Source organism: Dasypus novemcinctus, chromosome 12 (assembly GCF_030445035.2).
Source record: "Dasypus novemcinctus isolate mDasNov1 chromosome 12, mDasNov1.1.hap2, whole genome shotgun sequence".
Lineage (NCBI taxonomy): Eukaryota > Metazoa > Chordata > Mammalia > Cingulata > Dasypodidae > Dasypus > Dasypus novemcinctus.
In genome coordinates, this window is record NC_080684.1 from 51,965,788 (window position 1) to 51,992,516 (window position 26,729).

At 39.2% G+C, this 26,729-nt stretch overlaps 1 protein-coding gene across 1 annotated transcript in view; it reads left to right on the forward strand.

Moving 5' to 3' along the window:
* Positions 1–26,729, forward strand: part of MYRFL (myelin regulatory factor like) — a 140,521-nt gene that overhangs the window by 97,089 nt on the left and 16,703 nt on the right. Inside the window, 2 exon segments of the mRNA XM_058308416.1 lie at positions 19,698–19,861; positions 20,481–20,544. Coding sequence (XP_058164399.1) covers positions 19,698–19,861; positions 20,481–20,544 — 228 coding nt within the window.

The following is a 26,729-nucleotide window of genomic DNA, read 5'->3' on the forward strand; positions in this document are numbered from 1 at the left end:
TATTGATTTCTGGATTCATTCTGTTGTGGTAGGAGAATATACATTGTATGATTTCAATATTTTTTTAATATATTCAAATTTGTTTTGTGACTCACTCAATATATGATCTATCCTGGAGAATGATCCATGTGCCCTTGAAAAGAATGTATATTCTTTTTCTTTGTGTGCAGTGTTGTATATATGTCTGTTAGGTCTAGTTGGTTTAGTGTTATCATTCAAACCCTGTGTTTCTTTATTGATCACCTGACTAGATGTTCTAATCTTTGTTGAGAGTGGTGTGTTAAAGTTTCCTACTATTAATATAGAACTGTCAATTTCTCCTTTCAAATCTGCCAGTATGTGCTTCATATATTTTAGTGCCCTGCTGTTATGTGCAGATATATATTTATAATTGTTATATCTTCTTGTTGAATTGTCCCCTTTATCAATATGTAATGACTGTCCCTTGTATCTTTTTTTTAAATTTAAGTCTATTTTATCTGATATTAGTATAACAACTCCAGCTTTCTTTTGGTTACAACTTGCATGTATATTTTTTTCCATCCTTTTACTGTCAACATACTTGTAACTTTGACTTTAAGTTCTCTGGTGGACATCATGTAGTTGGGTCATTCTTTTTCAGCCATTTTGCCAATCCCTGTCTTTTGATTGGAGAGTTTAATCCTTTTATATTTAAAGTAATTACTGATGATACAGGTCTTTCTTCTGCCATTTTACTATCTAGCCTTTGTGAGTCATATGCCTTTTTGTCCTTCATTTCCTTTAAAGTCTACTATTATCTTTGTTATCTTTTGTTGTACCATATTGTTTTCTTATTTCTATCTGGGTATATTTTTCATCTGCTTTTTTGTGGTAACCATAGGGCTAAAATTTACCATCCTAAATATATAAAAATTATATTTGTTTTGATACCAACTTAACTTCAATAGCTTGCACATATACTTTTCCTATACTCCTCTTTCCCCCACCACCATTTTTTGTACTATTACTACTTAAAACTTTGTATATTTTATGTCTAAAAACTTAGGTTTTCATTTACATTTTAGCAATTGCAGGATGTAAGAAGTGGAGTTACACAACAAACAATACAATACAATAATAATTGCATTTATAATTAACCAAATGGTTACCTTTATCACAAGTCTTTATTTCTTTATGCACTTTTGAACCACTGTCAAGTGTTCTTTCATGGCAATCTGAAGACTACCTTTAGCATTGCTTGTAGGGCAGGCCTAGTGGTGGTGTTCTTCCTCAGCTTTTGCTTATTTGAAAATGCTTTAATCTCTCCCTTGTTTTTGAAAGAATCATACCAGATATAAAATTCTTGGCTGGCAGTTGTTTTCCTTCAGCACTTTAAGTATTTCAACCCACTACCATCTTGCCTCCATGATTTCTGATGAGAAATCAACACTCAGTTTTACTGGGATCCCCTTGTATGTAACATGTTGTTTTTCTCTTACAGCTTTTGGAACTCTCTCCTTGTCTTTTGTACTTTATAGGGTAGTCACTATATGATGGGGTGTATTTTCATGTTTATTCTGTTTGGTGTTCTCTGAGCTTCTTGGATGTGCAAACACATCTTTTGCTAAGTTTGATAAGTTCTCTGTCATTGTTTCTTTGACTATTCCTTCTGCCCCTTTTTCTCTTTTTTCTCCCTCTGGGACTACCATAACACATATATTGGTGTGCTTGATGGTGTCCGATAGCTGTCTTAAGCTCTTTTTGCTTTTAGTATTTCTTTTTTCTTTTTCTCCTCAGCCTGACTCATTTCAAGTGTCTTGTCTTTAAGTTCATGGATTCCTTCTTTTGTCAGTGCCATTCTTCTCTTGAAATCCTCATAGGAATTTTTTTTCAGTTATTGTGGTCTTCAACTCTACGAGTTTCGTTTGGTTCCTTTAAAAAAATTTTATATTTCTAACTTAGACTATCATATTGTTCTTTCATTGTTTTCCTGGTATTCTAGACTTCTTTCTCTGTAGTTTCCTTCATCTCCTTAAACATATTTAAGATAATTTTTTAAAGGGCATCATTTGGTGTGCCCACATTCCCTCGTCTTTATTGGTATTTTCTGTATTTTTATCCTCTTCTTTTGGATGGGTCATCATTTCTTTTTTTTTTTTTTTTTGTCTGTACTCCTTTGTTGCACACTGTATATTTTGATATTTTAACTTGTTAACTCTGGGATTTACTTCCAGGAATGTCTCTTTCTTAGTTTTGTAACCAGCTGGTGATGAGACAGAGATTTCCTTGAGCTTCAGCCTTCTTACCATGAAGGGCTGCCCAAGGTGAATGCAGTGTGCAGGGTTTTCTCTGTCTTACTAGACTCTGTCTCATCCTGGGCTTTTGCTTGTTTGTTATTCTGGAGTTCCCCTGTTTACATGAGTTTGTTTGTCCCCTATTGCCCAGGGTACAAACCTCCCTCTCTGGGGTATCTGAAGCTGGCAAGCCTTTGTCCCACATTGTCTGCCTCTATAGGTTTTTACACTCCTTTTGGTGTCTCATGCTGCTTTTGCCTAGAGGGCAAACTCTTGGAGAAGGGTCATCCATGGGATGACTTTCCCATTTCAGCCTTTCCCAGCCAAAACAGGCCCAGGGACCCATGAACGGGTGCAGACTGGCTCCAAAGAACCCTGTGGAGGTGTTCAGGAAAGGTGCCAAAACTTCTCCAATGGCTCCCCAAAGCTGAGCTTTCTTGGCCTGCCAGCAAATGCAGCCCTTCAGCTCACTTTCCCCACAGCCCTAAGGAAGAGCTGCTTCCTTAACTCTCTACCACCTCTGCCCCTGTCTGGGGAAGTTTGAAGAAATGCCTGCCTCCCCTCGTCCAGAGCAGATTGAAATAATGGCTGCCCTCAGAGCCAGGACCTCATCATCCCAATTACCTGATCAAAAACCATGATCAGTGATTGGCCATGCCACCACTGTTCTTGGGGAAGGGCATTTTTATGTCCCTTTCTGTCATATGCAGCTATCTAGGGACTGGACTCTAGATGGTCTGCTGCAAGAGTGGGGGGGCGGGTGCCAGTAGCCAACTTGCAGAGAGAGCAGTTCACAGTTCTTTACTGTAATTTATCAACTTCTTTCCCCCACTCATCCCTGGATGCTGTACAGTGTTCTTCTGGCCTCCGGAGTTTCAAAATAGTTGTTTCAGAAAGTCCCTCCTGTTTAATAGGTTTTTTTTTGCTGGAAGGACTGAGTCTTGGGGTTCCTTACTCTGCCATCTTCCCCAGAAGTCTCCATGTATTCAATTTTGAGCAGTCAGTTTAAAACCCATTGTTTTCTTATCAAGGAAGAAAGTAAAAATCATTCATTGGGTTGGGGTCACAGGTTTCCCTTGGCAGGGGTTAGCATTCAATGCTGTAGTCATATGACTGATTTGAGTCTAAGCTAATGACTATTTTATTTAGAGTTAATATGTTGTTACAATCAACCTTTGATATTTCAGTAACTGATGATCTGTTTGTAGATCATATTTCTCTTTTCTAGGAACTTCTTACACTGGGACAGGGAGATAATGTTCTTGTTTATGGTAAAAAGTTTGGACAGAAATATGGCATTTATAGTTATCTTGGAAAACATTTTTTTTTGGAGTTATACCTTCTTAAAAAAAGTTATTGCTCATTTGCTTGTTTTGTTGTGCATTTAAAATAAGACACATTGGATGGATAGATACGTAATAAAGAAAATAGAGCAAACTGTTAATCATGGAATTTAGTACATTTACAGCTTAATTTTTTCAACTTTTCTGTCTGCTTGAAAATCTTCATAATAAAATGCTTAGAAAAGAAGTCAATGTTACAACCAATCCAATGTCCACATAGAAGAGGTGGCATTGGATTGGGAAAAGTGGACATGGTGGCTGATGGGTATGGGGAAATACAGGAAGAGATGAGAGGTGGAGGCGTCTTTGGGACATGGAGCTGCCCTGGATGGTGCTTCAGGGGCAATCACTGGACATTGTAAATCCTCACAGGGACCACTGGATGGAATGGGGGAGAGTATGGGCCATGATGTGGACCATTGACCATGAGGTGCAGAGGTGCCCAAAGATGTACCTGCCAAATGCAATGGATGTGTCATGATGATGGGAACGAGTGTTGCGGGGGGGGGGGGGGGGGGGGTGGAGAGGTGGGGTGGGGGGGTGGGGTTGAATGGGACCTCATATATATTTTTAATGTAATATTATTACAAAGTCAATAAAAAATATATATATATATATATATAAAAAAAGTCAATGTTGTAAATGCCTAAAACTGTAACTTAAATACTGTGTTAGCACATGGTGGTAATATTTTGACTTTCAGGTAGGCCTGTTGGAGCTCTCACAGATGTGAGTCCTTGAAATCTCACACTTTATTTACCAAAGTGTAACTTTATTAAAAATGGCTTAATATATGCCAAAGGTTTCAAAATTAATATTTTGGAGTATTTTTAAAGTAAAGTCTTTAAGTATAATTCAACCCCTTTCTAATTAATCTTAACCTTTTTCTATCTAGTAAGTCTGATTCCTAGACCTGAGTCACAGTACTCTGTATAGGTGTGTCCTTCCTTGGACTCTGAGCCACAAAGTACCCCTGGGCTACTTGCTTTGTCTCAACTATTGAGTCTATCACTGTGCCTTCGAGCTTTAACTGATTAAGAGGATTGAAGTATAAGTAAAGAAACTTTGTGTAAGAGTGGTGTCCTTGAAGATGTAAAATCCCTTTCATTTTTTCCTGTTTTTATTATTGAATTTACAAGATGATGTACTATACGTCTCATTTTACTGTTCTTTTGTTTTGCTTATTTTTTCCCTCTTCATTTCTATCACCACTTCCATCCAGCCCCCTCAATAATGGCAGCCATTCTAGTGAGTTATATCTATACCCTTGGACATGTATGCTTTTTGGAATATTATTAGTATGGTTTTTTTGTTTGTGTTTTAAGTTTACATGAATTATATTGCACTATTTAGCTTATATTCTTTCTTCTTCTTGCTTGTACATCTAGGTCACAGCTTCTCTTTTAAAGATTTATTTCTCTCCCATTCTACCTCATCCCGCCCCCCGTCCTGTTATCTGCTCTCTGTGTCCATTCTCTGTGTGTTCTTCTGTGTCTGCTTGCATTCTTGTCAGGTGGCACTGGGAATCTGTGTCTCTTTTTGTTGTGTCATCTTGCTGCATCAGTTCCCCATGTATGCAGTGCCACTCCTGGGTTGGTTGCACTTTTTTCGCTTGGGGAGGCTCTCCTTGCAGGGCGCACTCCTTGTGTGTGGGGCTCCCCTACCCAGGGGGCATCCCTGTGTGGCACAGCCCTTCTTGCACACGGCAGTGCTGCACATGGGCCAGCTTACCACATGGGCCAGGAGGCCCTAGGTACCAAACCCTGGACCTGCTATATGATAGGTGGACACTCTAATCAGTTGAGACACATCCACTTCCCCATAACTTCTCACTGATGCAAGGTATTCCTTTTTCTACCTCCATGATTCTTTTTTTTTTTCCTCCCTTTCCCCCCCGCCCCCCAGTTGCCTGCTCTCTGTGTCCATTTGCTGTGCGCTCTTCCATGACTGCTTCCATCCCTATCAGCAGCACTGGGAATCTGTGTTTCTTTTTTTGTTGCATCATCTTGTTGTGTCAGCTCTCCATGTGTACAGCACCATTCCTGGGCAGGCTGCATTTTCTTTCGTGCTGGGCGGCTCTCCTTACTGGACGCACTCCTTGCATGTAGGGCTCCCCTACACAGGGGACACCCCTGCGTGGCAGGGCACTCCTTGCATGCATCAGCACTGCACATGGGCCAGCTCCACATGGGTCAAGGAGGCCCGGGGTTTGAATCATGGACCTCCCGTGTGGTAGGTGGATGCCCCATCAATTGGGCCAAGTCCACTTCCCTCCATGATTCTTTAAGCACTCATTCCTCAAGCAATGGACCCCATCCAACTCTGTTTAACATAGATGATACAGGGATGAATGTTCTCAACTGGCACTCTTTGAACTTATGGGAGATTTTGTCTGGAATGTATACCCAACAGTAGAGTATAGAATATGCACATACTTAATTTTATGTCATAGTGCCAGATTGCTGGTTAATTCTAATTCACAACAGCAGTGCATGAGGCTTACTGCTTTTCTATATCTTCATCAAAACCTGGCATTATCAGACTTTCTAAGTTTCGCAGTTCTGAATGGGGTAAAGTGTTTCTTCTTGTTTTAATTTGCTTTTCTCTTATTAGTAATAGAGTTGAGCTTCTCTTTCTTAGGTTTAGCCATGTGAGTTTCTTTCTGAATTGTCTGACCCAATTTTCCGTTGGGTTTCTGTCTTTTTTAGAATGAGAATATACCTTTTCATTAGATGCTATTATTTTATTCTCTCCTGGCACTCTTAAAAATAAAACTAATATGCCAAATATACAGCATGGCCTAAGATAGAGACAATTTTTTTTATTCCATGACTTCTTAACTTCCTGCCTAGTGATATTTACAACTTAAAACTATATTATTTGTTTGTGTTTTTCTTGTTGTTGGTCAATTTCTACCACTAAAAAATATTTCTATGAGGGTGGAGACCCTGACTGTCCTATTTAATTGTTCTATCACTACATTTAGGAGAGTGTCTGGCACATGATAAGTACTTGATGAAGAGTTATTGATTACATTCACTCCTAGAACATTGACAGTCTATGTGTGTCAGGCACTGAGTTGGTCCTAGAGACTAACAAGGCACAGCCACTGCCCTCAAGGAGATCATAGATCATCCACAGAATACAAGAAATCAAAGAATTATAACAAACCATGATGTGCTAATTCAGCTGGAAACTTGTCTCCATTAAAGGACTCAATCTCCTTCCCACAGAAAATCAAACAAATAAAAATTTCAGAAGAATTCTAAGGCAAACAAAGGGCAACAATAAAACACATAATTTTTAAAAGATTTTTTTGAAGTTCCGTCATCTTCCCATCTAAGTCAGAAGGTCAAAACACAACTTCCAGGGAAATGAACACAAGAGCTGCCCTCTTTGCAAGAGAAATATGCATGTAAGGGAATACTCTCCTCCAGGGACCTGTTGAAAATTCAGCTGGAAGTCTGAGCTTTCCCACCAGCTGAGCAGCCTGCTTCTATGGTTTTGGGATTCTTTTAATCTATGTCAGGACCTGGTGAGTTTTCCACAGAATAAACTCTTGGACAAAGATCTAAATTCCCAATAATTGCTAGACACACCCTTTGGCTAAAGACAGTTTCTCTCCCTTTGACAATTATTTTTACAATGCTCAGTTACAGGATTTTTTTCCCCCTTGATCTTCTTACAAAACATCAGTCTATGCAAAATCAAATGTGGCACTTGCCCAAGGAAAAACTTTGATATCTGTGATCCTTACTGGGAAAGAAATAAGAACCTATTTCAACTTCTGAATAAGGTATTATAACTAACCCTTATTCAGTGTTATTAGATAGAGGACAAGCTACAGCTCCCAAAGAGAGGAGAAATCACCTCTGATGGCTGGCTCCTCCCCTCTGTCACAGGCTCATTTACTGTCAGAACTGCAAGGGACAGAGGGTTTGCAAAATGTGTTCTGCTGAGTCCAAGTGTTTCCTAGACGGTGAGGGGAGACTGAAGGAAGCTTTCATCTGTTTCCTGAGACAAGCCCTTCCCTGAAGAGAAAGGACCTAACACGTGGTGGAAACCAGTTTGCTGGGTACTGATGACTCTTCCAGCCTTGGGGCCCTCTCTCAGGTTTTCCCACTGTGAACAAAAGAATGGTTGGTCCCTTTGTGCAGTTATCATCACAAAACTTGGCAGGTCACACGTGTGTGTATATATATTTTTTAATTTTAATTTTTTAAGATTTATTTCTTATTTATTTCTCTCTCCTTCCCCCAACCCCGTTAAAGGGTATCTGTGTTTCTTTTTGTTGTGTCATCTTGCAGCATCAGTTCGCTGTGTGTGCAGTGCCATTCTTGGGCAGGCTGCACTTTCTTTTGCGTTGAGTAGCTCTCCTTACAGGGCACACTCCTTGTGGGGTGCACTCCTTGTGCGTGAGGCTCCCCTATGTGGGGGACACCCCTGTGTGGCATGGCACTCCTTGCGCGCATCAGCACTGTGCATGGGCCAGCTCCACACGGGTCAAGGAGGCCCGGGGTTTGAACCGCAGACCTCCCATGCAGTAGCAGATGCTCTAACCATTGAGCCAAGTCCGCTTCCCTGTATATTTTGTATTTACTAACCTCCAACCTGTATCTTTTGAAATATTGCTATGTATTCCAGTACTCTTCCTCATTTTGCCTGACTTTTCATGCAGTAGTTATTATCTGTGTGGTGATTTATTTACACCTGAGGGCTCTGTATAGGCATAGATTCCATCTGCCTTGCTTATTATAGTACTTCCAGCATTTAGCATAGTTCCTGGCATGTGGTAGTTGCTTAATAAATACTTTCCAGATATATGACTATATTGACAGAGATGATATGTAGAGTCAATGCTGGCATTTGGCAGATCCCTGTCCCTCCTGCTTCCCCTGTATTATCTTGTAAGACCAATTTAGGAGAAAGTCTTAGCAAGCGTGCAGACCTTTAAAAAAAAGCTGAGAATTCTATGAAAGTGCTTTCCTTTAGTGCAAATAATTCAGTGGCTCTGAGAACCAGCACATCTGCCACATTGTATTAAGCTATTTGGGGAGGCTGTGTGCAGATAGAGAAGCCATGAAGATAGTTTCCCAGTTCAAAAAGTTAATTGATTAAGATGAGTACATCCTGGACTAGGATTTTAATTTAAATTTAAAAGGTCTCTATTAGAAATGAGTGCTCTCAAAGACTTACCTTTCAAAGGAAGAAGCAGAAACCCCAGAAGTAGACTGTACTTGCTGAATTGATTGTGATTCTAGGTATAAATGCCAGTAGAGTCTTTACTGTCTCAGTATTTTATATTGGAAATGGATTTTTTGTGTGTGCTCTGGTTACAAATTTCTGCAGGCACTAAATTACCTGTTCTATTTTCCTCATTAATCTATTTAATCCATGTTGTTTTTGCATGTGATTTTCAGAATAATTTTTTTTAACACATATATGGCATCTTGGCAAAAAGCCCAAACTCGTTTATTCCTTATATCAGCTCTTTGAAAGTACTATTTAATTCCCATGATAAGAAGGGATGAGGAAACCAGATTTTGAGAGGTTAAATAACTTAACTAAAATGGCATGGTGATAACAGGAGAGTTGAAACTCAACATAGTCTAGCTCCAAAGCCATTCTCTTCTTTAAAATGAAATTTTATTGAAATATATCATTCATACATGAACATACATAAACAAGAAGTGTGTATTAAAATTCGTGAATTTACAAAACAAACATGTATATCATCATGCAAGGCTTCCATACATCTCCCCACCACCAATATCTTGTATTGTTGTGAAATATTTGTTCCAAATTATAAAATAGCATCATCAAAATATTACTAACTATAGCCCATACCTTACATTTGGTGTAATTTTTCCCCAACCCACCTGTATTAGTCAGCCAAAGGGATGCTGATGTGAAAGTACCAGGTATCTGTTGGTTTTCAAAAATGGTATTTATTTGGGGTAGAAGCTTGCAGACTCAAGGTCCTAAAGAGTCCAACTCAAGGGACCATAAGAGGTATTTTCTTACCCAAAGTCATTTGCCATGTGTTGAAGCAAGATGGCGGGTGATGTCTGTGAGGGTTCAGCCTTTCTTCTTCCTCTTAAGGGTCAGTGGTCCAAGCTTCTTCTGCTCTCAGCTGTAGTCTGGCATAAGGTTCATCTCTCTCGCCAGGGCTTATTTCTTTCTAGGCTCAGCTGCACTTCACAAAGTCAACTGTAGACTGTCAGGCTCATCTGTCTTCCCAGGGCCAGACCAGTTTACAAACATAATCTATATCTCTTTTTGGAATTCATAAATAATATCAAACTGCCACATCATCCAATTACTAACACCCTATATTAGTATTATATATTTCGTATCATTCATGAGAAAACATTCTCATATTGTCCCTGTTAACCACAGTCCGTCATCCACCAAATTTCCTATGTTATATCATCCCATACAAAGCCCATTCTCTTAATCACTAGACTACCGTGCCCCAGAATCCTAAGAGGTCTCTGACCATGTGGTAATGGCTAGTTTTTGGTTCTTAACATTGACTTCTTCCCTTTGAGGCATGTGTCTCTTAGAACTCAGATTTACAATTCCTGTCCATTTCCATAAATGGTTTCTATTCTATAACTTCAAAATACTTTCTATGGACACGTGGTTAAGTATTTGCAGCTACTTGGAACTATGGATATCTCCATATTGTTTAAGGTGGGAAATTTATTCTGTTCGATCCCCACTAGCATTTGTTTGCTAAATGCATGAGATAGTATGCTTTTGGTTACAAGTAACAAAACACCCAACTAAAAGTTGCTTAAATGATGAAAGAAAAGTTATTATCTCTTTTAAAAGTTGCAGGGTAGCTCAGGATCAGTTGATTCAGTCACTTAAGGTTATGGGGGCTACGTGTGGTTCTTTGTGATTCTCTTGGCTTTACTCTCGTGATCTAAGATGACTGCCACAGCTCCAAGCAAGAGATCCCTGTGTTAAAATGTCCAAAGAGAGCAAGGGGTAAATCCACATCTTGTGTCCTGTTTTAAGACCAAGGGAATGTTCACAATGGTCTCCCAGCTGACCTCTCTATCCATTTTTCCAGCCATGACTGTACCTAACCCAATCAACTACTAGCAAGATACAAGGAAACAATATGGCTACCTGAGATGGATTAACCTTTACTACCTGAGGCTAGGAAGGGGCCCATGAAACAGAGCGATGTCCAGTTTGAGCAGGGCTTTCAGTTACCAGGGAAGAAGGGGTGACTGGGTATTGGGTAGGCAACTAAGAATTCCTAAGTCTGACCATATAACCAGCCTAACAGGTTGCATGTAACATTAGTCAGGGACTTTGCAGAAGTCTCTGGCTGGAATTACTCAACCATTTGCCAAAAATCTACGTAATAATCTATGATTTATAATTATGGAAATTTTCAGTGTATCTAACACATCCATTGTCTGCCTATAATTGTCATTTTAGGCAATGGCAAATGTCCCCAGTCACCTCGTAAGACTTTATATCACCTTTTCCAGACTTAGACTATTCTCTAATATAGCAAATAAGACTTTAAACTTATATACCCCATGTGGCATTACAAATGATGTAACAATTGAGTTGAAATTTTCATTGGAGGCCATTTGCCAAAAACCCTGACATAATACCCTGATTGAGAAAATATGTTTTCAGTACGTCTAGCAAAACACCAATTCTGTGTAGAAGAATCAATTTTATTATAAAAATTAATTTTCTATAATCTGTACAAATTCTAGTTGGAATTTAGAATTTGTTGCTTGGTTGTGAAACTGTATTTCTTGTTTGCTACAGACCAGTTATTCTTAACTGTTTGGGACTGTCAGTATTGTTTTTAGTTTTTTCAGAATTTGATGAAACTTATGAACTTTTCCCCTAGAAGAATGCTCATGAACACATCCACATATAGTTTTGCTTTTCAGGAGGTTCATAGGTCCTTGGCAATCTATTCATAAACTCCAGGATAAAATCCACTGCTATATGACTCCATGATAACCACTAGGTAAGGGGTTCCAAATCCATATACCTATGAGGCCTGGTGAGACACTTCAAATGAGTACCTGGCCTCGGTGTGAGGTCACCAGGGAGCTGAGCACTTGAGGGCTTGGAGACGACCTGCCCTGCTAAAGTGGGCGGACACCGCTAGCTGCAGCACTGCAGGCATTGGCACGAGGCAGGAGTGCTGTGCAGAACTAAAGGCCTGGTGTGGCTAGATTTTCCAAGTTTTTGAGAGCAGGTAGAAATCTGGATTTTTTGTGTGGAGTCTCCTATTTTTAACATTTTGGCAACCACTTCAGAAATGTTTAAAACACTGTTTTGGTGAATCAAAACTCTTCTGTTGACAGATTTGGTCTGTGGGCTTTCAGTTTGTGATCACAACCCTTCATGGACAGAGATCATGTCTCATCTTTTGATCACGATTGATGGCCCAGCCCTAGTACTAAATGACTATTTGTAAGATCAGTGATTTGACATGTATTTGCTTCCTTTATCCTGTCCCATAATTTTTAATTAATTTTTTATTTTAATTAAAAATAATTTTTAATTAATTTTAAATTTTAATTATTATTTTCTCCTATAGCCCAGGGTTTCTCAGCCTCAGCACTCTGGATATTTTGGACTGGGTGACTCTTTGTTGCGGGGCTGTCCCGTGCATTGCAGGACCTTTAGAAGCATCTCTGGCCTCTATGCACTACATGCCAGCAGCAGCTCTGTCTCCCAAGTTGCTACAATGAGATATATCTCCAGACCTCGCCACATATCTCCTGGAGGGCAAAATCACCCCAGTAGAGAACAATGTCCTAGCCCTTGTCATTGACTCTGTTGAGCGGCAAGGTCAGTGGATTGTCCATCAAGCACAGCTGGCATCCAGGCCAGGAATGTGCTCACAGAACATCACCCTCACCCATCTCATGGTTCCACGTCCACAAAGTGTTCTTACATCACCGCAGAACTTCTGGGTCTACTGTGCCCTCTCACACCTGTGAGGTTTGATAAGGAGCCTGCCCCTCTTGTTTTGCCCTCTGTAAACTTGTTTGTTTTTCAGGGACTGATTGAATCTGAAGGACTTCTCACCTTCTCTTACATCTGAATGCTGAGAACTTAATTGATTCTGGTGAACAGCAAATAATAAACCCGATGATTTATGATCCCCGACACTGTGATTTTCCCCGTGCACCTTATCATTCCCTTCAGGCTTATATTAAATCGAGCCACTAGCCCAATGCATTGAGGGCGGTAAGCACTAGGGTTTCTTCATTTAATTCACCTGTATTCTTATGGCATTTCCTAACATGGGAAGAGAATTTGGACCTTTTTTGTTTGGTTCTGTGATAAAAATCTCAGATATACAAATAAACTGTAAGTTTGGCCACTCTCTTCATTTCACTAGAGAGCAATGCTATGACCTCTCCATGCCTCATGGCATGAACCTCCACTGTAAGAATATTCACTGATCTACTCATCAGATATGTTTTGTGTTTTTAGTCTGGGCTGGAGAATCAACTCTGGGCAAGAGGCAAGGCTGGGCCTTGGTGTGCTGCTCTACATGTGTTTATGATATGAGTAAATCTGACACCAATTGTAAGGAAAGTGACAGGCAGGGGAGGACAGTTGACTAAGGTGGAACTAGTTCCAGAGACCAAAGAAAGGATATGTCCAGCGAACTTCAAATGGTTCAAAATAGTTAGAGCATGGAGAGTGAAAGGGGCTGTGGTGAAAGGTGAAATTTAAATAAGGGACCCACTCTAAGCTAGAATATTGGCTCTCTTTTCTTTAGCATATATACTTGCCAAACTGCCCTGTCTGGCCAGAACATATGCTGAGCCTGTTTCTAAGTATCCCCACCCCATCTGCAAGTTTTTCAATATTCTAGTATGGCTTGAAATGGTTAACACTTTTCCCCCATGGTCTCATCAGCAATTTTTGGTTGCAAGCTGGTATAAACATTTTTATATCACAATATCAGCTGAGGTAGTAAGTCTGTTTAAATTTGTTAATGATAGTTGCACAGAGTTGAATAATTGAATTAGGTTCAATTACAAAATGGCTCTTAACCAAGGGTAGGCATCCAATGGAGAAACTTCAAATTGTCCTGGACTTAACTCCATCTCATCCCTAATGAATCAAAATCCCTACATTGGACCTGGGTATGTGTATTTAGAAAAAGTTCCTCAGGCAACCACGGTGCATATTCCTGGTTAAAATTCACATTATCACTTGCATTGGAAAGGACAATTTCAGAAAATTCTAGATTATGTTTATGACCATATTTATACTGGTTTCTCTGTGAGATGGAGGACAGAAATCAGAATTCAAAGTATTCCAGTAAGAGTCAACCCTCAAACATGTCCTGGAAATTTATTTTTTGGTAATTTTCCATTGGATCCATAAAGCCTGGGCCATAATTATAATCAGGAAGGCAGTAAATTCCCTCTCCGTCTTTACTTCCTCTTAAATAGAAAAACACATGAATTATCTTCTTGCCTATTGGCTTTTCCTGGAAGATGTATGGTGCTGGCAAATTTAAGTTAGAGAAATTAGAGCTGGCTTTTTATCATTATTGACAAGTAACTGGACAATTATAGCCATTGCTCGTATCTCATGAGGCAGCATTAAAAGTCCTTTTGGGGAAGATATTATAGAAGGAACTTACTGTGAGTTGGAGGAGAATTTATCATCATTCTCCATGATCTGCTTTGGTTTGGACAAAATTGCAAATTAATGTATTAAGCACATTACTTTTTTTTTTAAGGAAAAAGCCAGTTGTTCCACACCCCCCCCCCCAAAGTGTACTGGATATAGTAATAGCAGTGAGGATGGAAAGAAGTGGGTAGATTCAGGAGGCTTAGGAAGTAGAATTGACAGCATTACATTATAGATTGACTGTGAGGGACCAAGGCAGGAGGAGTCAGATGTAATGGGCAAGACTCTGGTTTGGAGAAATTAGTGGACATCAAATGACCATTTTATCCACTGTAAATAATATAATTGTAATTACAGTATAAGATTCTCTACAATATAAAGGCAGCAAAAAACCATAAAACATGTAGTATCATTTAGAATCTTAGAATGTTATTAACTTCATGATTTCCACCTTATTTTAATTAAAACAAATTTAAAATATAAAAGAAAAGCTGCACCAAAATTATAAACTTCTGTGGGAAGTTTTTGAGTGTATTAACAAATGTTATTTGTTAACATTTCTAATGAAAAAAATCCAAGCATATACAAAATTAGAGGTATCAGTATAATGTTATCAATAGATGTCCAATCTTATTTTATTTATATGCCCCTCACTATCCTCCCTGAACAACTGGATTGTTTTGAAGCAAACTCAGATATCATATCATTTTATTATAGATACTTCAATAATTTTTTTAAGTATTTATTTGTTTATTTATCCCAACCCCTGAGATGACTCCCTCATCTGTCTGTTCGTTGTTTCCACTTGCTGTTTGCCCTTGCAGTTTGCACTCATTGTCTGCTCATCTTCTATAGGAGGCACTGGAAACCAAACCTGGGACTTCCCATGTGGGAGGTGTGCTCCCAACTGCTTGAGCCACATCTGCTTCCAATATTTTTTCTAAAAGAGAAAGGCTGCCTTTAAAAAAAACCCAGCCCGGGAAGCGGACTTGGCCCAGTGGTTAGGGCATCCGTCTACCACATGGGAGGCCTGCGGTTCAAACCCCAGGCCTCCTTGACCTGTGTGGAGCTGGCCCATGCGCAGTGCTAATGCGTGCAAGGAGTGCCCTGCCATGCAGGGGTGTCCCCCGTGTAGGGGAGCCCCACGCTTAAGGAGTGTGCCCTGTAAATATAGCCGCCTAGCATGAAAGAAATTGCAGCCTGCCCAAGAATGGTGCTGCACACACGGAGAGCTGACACAACAAGATGACGCAACAAAAAGAAACACAGATTCCTGGTGCCAGTGATAAGGATAGAAGCAGTCACAGAAGAACACACAGCGAATGGTGAACACAGAGAGGAGACAACTTGGGGTGGGGGCAGAAAGGGAGAGAAATAAATTAAAAAAATAAAAAATAAATCTTAAAAAAACAAACAAAACTCAACCTGTCTATTATTATCACACCTATAACTTAATAGTAATTCATAAATATCATCAAATCTTGTCAGTGTTGACATTTCCCCACTTGTTTTTTTAATCCGTATATATAAACAAATATGTATATGGTTTTAACAGTCATTGGAGTTCATTGCCCTGATCTGTTATTTAATTAAGGGTTGGAAAATGGTGATATTCTAAATCTATTACTCCTTCTTCATTTACTAGCAGTAATTCTTCTAAGATGAGAAACTTTCCCTCATCAAATATGTAGATGAGGTACAGGAAAAGCAGGCTAATCTCCCATCTTTCCTTCATTTACCAGTTTTTAGAAAAATGAATTAATAACCTTAATATCATTCAAATGTGATCAATAAAGTTTTCTTTTTTTTTTATTGCATAAGGTTATGAACTCATGGATATTTTTTTTTATTGACTTTGTAATAATATTACATTAAAAATATATATGTGAGGTCCCATTCAACCCCACCCCCCCGCCCCCCTTCTTCCCCCCCCCAACAACACTCATTCCCATCATCATGACACATCCGTTGGATTTGGTAAGTACATCTTTGGGCACCTCTGCACCTCATAGGCAATGGTTCACATCATGGCCCATACTCTCCCCCATTCCATCCAGTGGGCCCTGTGAGGATTTACAATATCCGGTGATTACCTCTGAAGCACCATCCAGGGCAGCTCCATGTCCCAAAGACGCCTCCACCTCTCATCTCTTCCTGCCTTTCCCCATACCCATCGTCTACCATGTCCACTTTTCCCAATCCAATGCCACCTCTTCTATGTGGACATTGGATTGGTTGTGTCCATTGCACCTCTATGTCAAGAGGAGGCTCAGATCCCACGAACTCATGGATATTTTAAAAACATATTTGATTCCTTCAGTCTATTACAGTAATTAGTCCTTTCGATCTTCAAATTGTCCTAGGTTAGTGAACGGGAGCGTCTTCAGTTACTTCCTTAATCATTGTGATGCAACCTCAGTAGTCTTTGACAGCTTCTTTGGGTTGTTTTGTTTTGTTTTGTTTTTGGTATTCTAAGATGTTCATGTTTTGTTTTGTTTTTGGTATTCTAAGATGTTCACCTTTGCCTCATCTATTTCCTGCTCCAAACCTGACATCACTAGTTCCCCAAGGGTCCTGGTTGCTGTCAGTGGGGAATGGTGTTTGGAGCTCACAGTGAGGGATCCTCTTTGTTTGTAGGCTGAACACTTTTTCTACTTCTTTTCAGTGGACATAGCTAGGAAATGTTTTAATTTTTAAATATAATACATTATGAGCTCACACCAATATTTCTAATTCACACTTAGGTTTGATGGAATTTTACTTAATTTCTTTGATTTTATATTTCTTAAATGTTGTTAGTCTCTCTATTAGCATAATTATGTATGTGCTTTATCCAAGAATATATGTAATAATATATATTAAATTCTTTACAACTATTTCTAGCAATATGACTATTGAAAAATTTAATATTTTGTTGTTACTGTCTTCAGTATATATCCCTCTAGCATATATACCTCTGTAAGCAGAAACTCAATACCCAATAAAGTTCACTAGTTTCATTTTGCTTTTGATTGTCAGGGGATTTGCTTTTAAAATTTCAATTTATTTATAATTTACAATTATTGAAAAATATCTACTTTTTTCCAAAGGCAAATCTGTAAAACAAGGTACATTTAGAGAACCTAGCTTCTATCCCTTTCATCTACCTTGGTTCCTCTTTCCCATTATTTGAAACCATTTCAAATTAATTTTTGATTTATCTTTTTTAGTATAAGGAAGTATGTTTATATTTTTTCGTATTCTCCTCCTTTCCCAGATAAAAGGTAGCATAGCATATATCCTCTTCCACACCTGCTTTTTTCTACCTATACTTTATCCAATGCTTTGCTCAATAATAGTATACAGAGGTATTCTTCAGTTCCTTTTTATAGCTGCATAATACTCTACTGCATGAATGTACCATACTTTATTCATCCATTTTCCTATGTATGGACAGTTGGGTTGATTTCAGTTTTTTGCAGTTATGAGTATGATGTCAATAAATAGCATTATGGATTTATTTTTGTTGTTGTTTTACTTTTACCAGGGTGTCAGTAGAATAGATTCCTAGAAGTGGGATTACTAGGTCAAAGATAAAAGCATATGTATTTTTGCTAGAGATTGCCAAATTTCATTTCATAAGGATTTTTATCAATTTGCATTCTTCGGATATATTCTGAAGGCCATCTGACAAGATTTCAGGAAAAATCTAATGCTTTTCTGATGGCTTTTGAGAAGCTAATACAGGGACACAGGAATGTCCTTTCTCCTTTTCTTTTCTCCTTCCTTCCTCCCCTTGCTCCTTTTTCCCTTTCCTCCCTCCTTTTCCTTCCTTCCTCTTCCTTTCACTTCTAACTTCTCTTCCTTACATGTTTCCTTAGAGCAAGCAAATAAACCTCAGGCACCAAGCGTTTGGTCACTTTGCTTCTTCAAATGTGCCAACTCACAGCACCTTCCGATTCCAGTTTCCTAAATCCTCCCTGAGCATGTGCTGTAGGCAAAGCAGTGTGCTAAGCTGTGGAGCCAAACAGATGAATCAGCACAGTTACTGCCGTCCAAAAGCCCACATCAGGGTGAGGAGACAGACCCCCGATACAAGACAAGTTGGCAGGTGATAAAATGGCTCATGCTTTGAGAGCAGGGAGGAAGAGGGGGTGTCTCTGACCACTGGTCCCTGGGAAGTCTTCCGGGGTGAGATGGGGTTTGGTCTGGCTTATCAGAGGTAACTATTTGAATAAAGTCTCATGGGAGAGTGCAGCCTGTCCAGGGGGCCATCATTAAATCCATGTGGCTATTGTAAGTTTGAGTCCTCCCATGTTTCACAAGACATACCTGTCTTTCAACTGCATAAAATGGGCCTTAAATCTGTAATTGTCAACTTTTGATTCCCTTCTGAGTGGTCACTTGGAGAGTTTGGAAACCCTTAAAGCTTCACTTTACATGATGGGAATCTCAAAGACACACAGCCCTGAGGTTGATCCCCAACCACAAAACAGGTGGTTTCTCTTTCAGACTTGAGCTTATCACTTCACAACAGTAAGCCAGCCCCATGAAGCTGGAAGAAAGCTGAGGGATTTTGAAGTACTTGTAAAGAGAGACAGGAGAAGGAGGAGAGAGAGGTCATGGGACTTGTGGAGGGAGCTGGCGTGCTCTCTGGGGTTTCTGTGATGGTGGAGAGATAGATGCACGTGTTCATATTACAACTGAAGGGGGTGGGGGTGGGGGCCGGGCCTCTCTGGCTTTGGGGGGTCTTCTTTCTTCCTCTTGCTGACATGTCAGTGACTTTCTCTGAACAGAAAGAATTAAGTGTGTTTTTTGTTTTTGTTTTTGTTTTTTATATTGTTTGGGATTTGGGCTAAAATATAAATTGTACATGATAGCTACCTCTTGGGGTGTCAAAACAGAAATTAACACCTCGGGAATTATCCTCTCATTTACAGATGAAGAACCTGATGGTCAGAGAGGTTATTATGCTTTACTCAGGGTCTCACAGCTGGTAGACAGCAGAGCCCAGAGAAGACCACGTCTTCATTCCTCCTTCCGTCACTGAAAAATTTTACCAAGGAGAGCTGGAGTCATTTCTTATGGGAATTTGGGATGAACACCCAAATTACCATTTAGAAGTCTGTTCTTTTCGTTTTATGAGTTTTAAATAAAGCATAATGGCCACTGAAAATAAATCTGAGCATTCCAAACTTGACACTGTCCTTCAGCTCCATTCTCCGTCTTCGGTTGCAAGGACATATTTCCATTTTATTGCAAATTGAACGTAAGCAATTTTACAACACAGCCGGCAGTTTAGCAGTACCACTTTCAGTTTCCAAGCTCCCTAGGTTTATCTTGAATGAACTTGAGGCTGAATGTATATAAGCATTTTCAATGCATGTTCTAACTGTATTTGGACTATAGACAGTGCTCTGGTGATCTCCAATTGTAAATATATGCACGCTCTATTATTTTCTTTTAGGACCAGATCTTTATGGAAAATGTAGGTGCAGTGAAGCAACTCTGCAAACTAACCAACAACCTTGAAGAGAGAATAGAAGAGTTAGAAATATGGAACAGAAACCTGGCCAGGCTGAAGCGGCTCAGTAGTTTGAAGTCCTCGGTTAGTGAAGCAAGCTCGATCAGGTATACCCAAGATCACCATGGAAATTTGGGGAAAGGAAAAAATGGGGTGTTTTCCTAAATAGAACCATTTAACTGGGTTTTTTGGCCAAGCAGCAACCATTCCTTTCTAATAATGAAGTTTTTATTCTTCTTTTGGAATGTTTTGGAACACAGTTGCCTTCTGTGATACTTTTTGTTTTCTTCACTAGCTGCTTAACAAAACAAAACAAAACAAAACACAAAGCATCTGCTTAATAGCAGTTGTTACAGGAAGTGCTAAAATTTAGCAAAAGGGAGGCTTCTTTAATGAGAAGAGGTGGCCTGTTCTAAATTTAGAAAATCTTCTGGTACTAAGGGAAAAATTGATTTTATTTTTATTACTTAAGAAAGTGAATGCACATTTCCTGGTGTCTAGTTTTGAGAAAAACAGAAATACAATGTTTAATGCATTCACTTATGCTTACTAGAGTTCTTTTCCATAAAAGAAACTCTCAATTGCTTTGACTTTTTCTTTTTTAAATGACACCAGCAAATTGCAAAAGAAAGTCCTGCTACTGTTTTAGTGACAGCCTGGGCTTTTATTGTGTAATGCCTGGAGAGGTATTTGAATAGTAATCAATTTTTCTCTCTCTTTTTAAAGCAAATTTAGCAGAGCTCTTAGTGCATCTTCTCAAAGAAGAACTGTTCCTAAAAAAACCAACAAGGTAAACAGACTTAAATGTATAATGAACACAGGTGATATTTTCTGTATCCTCAAAAAGGTCTTTGTCTTTAGAGAAATTGATAAAGAATTTTATCATTTATTTGGTCATAGATTCTCTACTTTGCATCCTTATGCACTTCAGGTATTTAAATACCAACCATCTAAAAGGTACCAACAGGATTTTAAAGAGCAAAGGTCTTAGAGAAATGAGTTCAGAAAATTTTCAGAAATATTATCCTGCCAGTTTTGTTTATATTGTCCCCATAAGGTGAAATTCATCTCCACATGCACATGGCAATGGCACTGGGCTACAAGATCTGTGTGCATGTCTTGACTCTACCTAATTCCTTATCTCCAACTTTAGAAGATCCCAGAGACACCAGTTAATCCCCAAATCCCTTTTTTCCCTTTGATATTTAGTATTGTATATACAAATGGAAGAATAGATACTCACTTTATTGCAAAGGTTAAAATGTGTTGGTTTTATTAGTGAATAAAGATAACATTGGCTGCTATATAACCAGAGAAGAGTTGTGAGCTGGCAAAGTCATCAATTAAGATAACACTGACAGCTAAAATGTGAAGGTTAATCACTTATTAACCTAAAGGACACTCTTAACTAACACTCGTAGTCCTCTGTTTTTTTTAATAGCTGCCAGTCTAAAATGTGAAGGATGATATCTCATTATAGTTTTGATTAGCATTTTCCTAATAGCTAGTGATGTTGAGCATCTTTTCATGTGCTTTTTAGCCATTTATATTTCTTCTTTGGAGGAGTGTCTATTCAAATCTCTTGCTCATTTTTAAAATGGGTTGCCTTTATTTTCAAAGCGTAGGATTTCTTTATATATGCTGGATATTAGGCCCTAATCAGATAGATGGTTACGAAATATTTTCTACCCTAGGGTAGGCTCCTTTTCACTTTCTTGACAAACTCCTTTGGGTCACAAAAGTTTATAATTTTGAGGAGGTCCCATATATCTATTTTTTCTCTCATTGCTTGTAGTTTGGGTATAAAGTTTATGAAACCATTTCCGACAAGATCTCACAGATGCTTCCCTACATTATCTTCTAGGAGCTTTAGGGTCTTGCTGCTTATATTTAGATCTTTGATCCATCTCGAGGTAATTTTTGCATAGCGTGAGATGATGATCCTCTCTCATTCTTTTGGATATAGATATCCAGTTTAGGGAGACTCAGCTCTTTTGCAGAGAAATGTTAATCAGGGAAGACATGTATTGAGGCTGCAATTCTGCCTTCCTAGCTGCAATTCATTGACAACTAGAAAACTCAGCTTGTTTGCTCTGATTAACCAGTGTTTCATGAAGGAGGCCCCTCCCAGAGGAAGACAATCAGACCTTAGTTGATACAATGTTAAGGCCGACAGGTGCCCCACACCCATTTCTCTCTACTCCTTACACTCTGTATCGAGCTATTCTAAGAGGATTCAAAGGAGTTCAAAAATCCTTCTTGGTAAAGTATTATGCTGCTGACAAGTTTCTCAATGTACCAAGGAACATAAATATATAGATATATTTATCCATATATAACTGTTCTTGGACAAGTTACTTAATTGCCCTGGCAAATGGAGAGGATAATAGTATTCACTTCACAAAGGTTGTTGATAGGATTAAATGTTGATAAGATTAAAGCTCTTAGCCCAATGCAGGGCTCATAGCAGGGTGCTTAATAAAGACAATATGAATTATTTTTTTAAAAAGTATATACTAAAAATATTGTGTAGTAGGGGTGCCCATTGTTGTTTTTTGTTTGTTTTTAATTAGAGGAATTGCAGGTTTACAGAATAATCATGCAGAAAATACAGAGGTCCCATATATGCCCCCTATTATTAGCGCCTTACATTAGTGTGGTACCTTTATTACAACTGATGAAATTTTATTATTATAATTGTGCTGTTAACTCTAGTTTATAGTTTATATTAGGTTTTCCTGTATGTGTTGCATAGGCCTATGAATTTTTTTAAAAATTTATTCTAGTAACATATATACAACTGAAAATTTCCCCCTTGTAACCACATTCAAAAACATAATTCAATCCTGTTAATTACAATCACAATGTTGTGTTATCATCACCACCATTCATCAGGCTAAGGGTTTGGCAACTCTGTCCATAACTCCAAATAGAAATGGAAAATTTAAGCATTAACTACTTCCCTAGCCCCACCCTGGCCCCTGGAAACCTAAATTTTAGTTTTTGACTCTCTGAATTTGCTTATTCTAATTACTGTGTACTAGTTAAGTTCGCAATGGGACAGAGGGAGTGACAGCATGGTCTGCATCCACAATAGCCCTGACTGGTACAATCTGATGACCTGCAACCTCTGCAGCTGCTCATCTCCTTATTTTGCAGCTATCTCAGAGTACCAACTAGAATGTCCAGTCCCTGAGCAGGCACCGAGTCTACCTTCCTCACTCTTCTTGATTCTCTAGGAACTAGCACATAGTAGGCACTCAAGAAATATTTATATTAAAATGCAGGAGTGGAGAGCCCAGTCTGAAAATGTTCCCTAAAAGCTCATTATTTAAGTTAAAAACACTAAATGGTTCTGTCTTCAGTGGTGGGTGCGTTAGACAGATTGGGGTGGGGACACAGACTTGGAGGCACATCAGCCTGAAGAGCAGCTATTCAATTCAGAAGACCTCTTGCAGTTACTGCACTAGGCCTTTAGGAGGCAATGATGAGTAGGGTATGTTCCCTGGAAGGAATTACAAAGTAGCTGGGGAGACCAGAAGGAAATGCAAATAACAGATGTGCAAAACTGGATATGATCACTGCTGCAGAGGCTCAGAATATTTCAGGAGCATGAGGGGAGCCAGGCCTTAAAGAAGGCTTAAACTTTGGCTACACAGTGATGGATGCTTGCAGGAAAGGTTTCAGAATGACATAAGCAAAGCTCTGGAAGCTGAAAGCTACACTGTATTTTAGGGAGTTGAAATTGACTTTAGTGAGGAATTGGGTAGGAGTTGGGTGGGGAGATAGTAGATACTAAGGCTGAAAATCTAGCTTAGGCCCAGATTCTCTTGGACTACCAGGCTAAGGAGTTCAATTGGTAAATCATGAAAACCTTTTGAGTAATAATAATATCTCAGGTGTTTCCTTTTTTTTTTACAGACAAAAAGGGGACAGCGTAACACTATGGTTCAAAGCACAGACTCTGGAACTGAATTCAAATCCTGATTCTGTGATTTATTATCTCTGTGAGGTTGGATGAGGAACTTAACTTCCCTATGCCACATTTCCCCTACCTTTAAAATGGGGTAACACACCTACCTCATAGAATTGGTGAGGATTATTCTGAGTATTCAATAAATTAGTATATGTAAAGCACTCAGAAGGGCATGTGTAACATAATAATATGATATAGGTGATCACTGTTATTATTTTTTTCAAACTCATGGTTCTCATACTTTGGTATATACCAGACACTTCAGGAGCTTAATAAAGTACAAGTAATAGGGGTGTCCAGCATCTGACCCAGCAATATCATTTAGGACAACTCCAAGTCCCGAAAATACCCCCACAACACATCTCTTCTTCCCTCTTCCTGCCCTCAGCTACTACCGTGGCCACTTTCTCCAGATCAATGCTACAGTTTCTTCCATTACTAGTCACAATAGTTCTATAGTAGAATACCAGTAATTTCACTCTAATCCATATTTTATTCCTCCATCCTGCCATAGCCCACTGAATGTACTGGGGGGGAGTATAAACTACAATGTAAACTATAATCCAAGCGGTGCAGAAGTGCTCCAAAATGTATTCACCAAATGCAATGAATGTGCCACAACGATGAAAGAGGTTGTTGATGTGGGAGGAGTGAGGGTGGGGTGGGGGGTTTTGTGAGAATCTCTTATATTTTGTATTGTAACATTTTTTGGGATCTATGTACCTTATAAAAAAGACAATTTAAAAAATTTTTTAATTAAAAAAAAAAAAAAGAAAAAGACCAGCTGGGCTCTGCCTGACTTCCACACAGCTCCCAATGCTGACCCAGAGGTGCTCGTTCTGGAGGAATATTGAGGTCTCCCAAGTAACTCTCATCCAATTCATGGGGTTCCTCCTCCTTCCCTCTCTCTCTCTGCCTCCAAGAGTTAGAGGGTCGATTCCTGCTATGTGTGGGGTTGGAGTAAGGTGGGAAGGCCCTCTGGATTCAAGGAAGAAATTACTGCATATGCCGAGGAAGAGAAGGAGGGGGGAGGAATGAATGTGGACAAATACTTTTCATTATCCGACTTCTTACAGATTCCCAGGCCCAGCCCACCACAAATAAAATCTACTGAATCAAATTTTCCAGGACATTTAGGTTTTTAATATGACAGAATTACTCCATAGTAATTCTCATGTACACCTGAATTTGAGAACCATTATACTGTTAATTGGATCTATCCAATAACTCTGAAAGGTAGGCAGGTATTATTTTATTATTCCCATTTTATTGATGAGGAACGTGAGGATCAATGATGTTTCAGTATCTTGTTCAGGACTTGACATTACATCTGACTCCATGTCTTAGGCCATCTCCCTATACTAGGTCAAAGGATTTTGAACAAAAGTATATAGGAATTTAAAATAAATTCCTATTTATGGAATGGGAGAGTAAGTTGGAGGAGAAAGCACTTATTCTGAGATAAAGACTATTTAATTCCAAACAATTCAACAAATTTCATCGAGTCCGCTGTGGTACATTATTCTATTTAGATATTCTTAGACCCATCCTAGTAAGATGTAAACCATTCATGTCTTGATACTCAGTGTCTTCCAGCTGTCCTTATGGATGACTCAGTTACAATAGGTCTATGTACTTGTCAGAAGGGTGTGGTTAATTTCCTCATTCAACATTACATTTAAGAACATTTTCTTTAGTGAGATAACTTGCCTAAGAAATTCAATCCAAGATCAATTTTAGGCTTTCTTAACACCCACCAACATGCAATACAATTCTGACTAAAAGCATGGTTCTTTACAACCCAGGAAGGAGCAAAAGTAGAATTCCTCATTGCATTAGGGGGAAAACTCATATTTAAGGAGTACCCATTGTCTGGCAGACATGTGAGCTACTTTCGTGTGCCATCTTATTGAAGTGGGCAGAAAGCCTCTGTCCATCTCTTCATGTGGCTTTCACACAATTCCACAAGTATTTATCCTGTAGCTCTTGGCCTGTCCCCCATATGCAAGTTTTCATGCCAGTATGTACCAGTCCTAAAGGTTTGTCTCGCTCACTCTCTAGAGAACATAATTAATTTATATTCCCCGTAGTGCTGTACAGTGTTCAATAAATATTTGTTGAATAGATAAAAACATACATAAGACAAAGGTCCAGAGCTGTTCTTCTAAACAGGTAGTAGAATTGAATACCAATGTATGATTTAAGGAGTGCTTGGTAAGATTTCATGTCACAGATATTCATTCCATAGTGTGTCATGATGTCTTAAATTCTTCCATTGAAGTTTATCCCTTCATGTGTTGATGATCTTTTGATTTTTCAAAAGTATCTTATTAAAAGAGATAGAAGGAAGCGGACTTGGCCCAATGGATAGGGCGTCTGCCTACCACATGGGAGGTCTGCAGTTCAAACCCTGGACCTCCTTGACCTGTGTGGAGCTGGCTTATGAGCAGTGCTGATGCGTGCAAGGAATACCCTGCCACTCAGGGGTGCACCCACGTAGGGGAGCCCCTCATGCAAGGAGTGTGCCCCATAAGGAGAGCCACCCAGCGCGAAAGAAAGTGCAGCCCAGGGATGGCCCCACGCACATGGAGAGCTGACACAGCAAGGTGACGCAACAAAAAAAAGAAACAGATTCCCAGTGCCGCTGATAAGGATAGAAGCGGTCACAGAAGAACACACAGTGAATGGACACAGAGAGCAGACAACTGGGGGAGCGGGGGGAAGGGGAGAGAAATAAATAAAAATAAATCTTAAAAAAAAAGAAAAAAAGAGATGGACACCTGGGTTCTAATAGTATCAGATTTGGTAGGCCCTCTTCCCTCATAAAGCTGCAAGAAAAAAGTGCACAGACAATTGTCCTGTCTTGCAGGGTTTTAGAGAAAAGAGAGATTACTGTGGCCTGGAGTGTAAGGAAAGGAACTTGAGGTGGGTGTGAAAAGAAAGTCGTTTTCAGAGAAGTAGAAGGAAGGAGAGAGATGTGAATTGAGAAGAGCACGGCC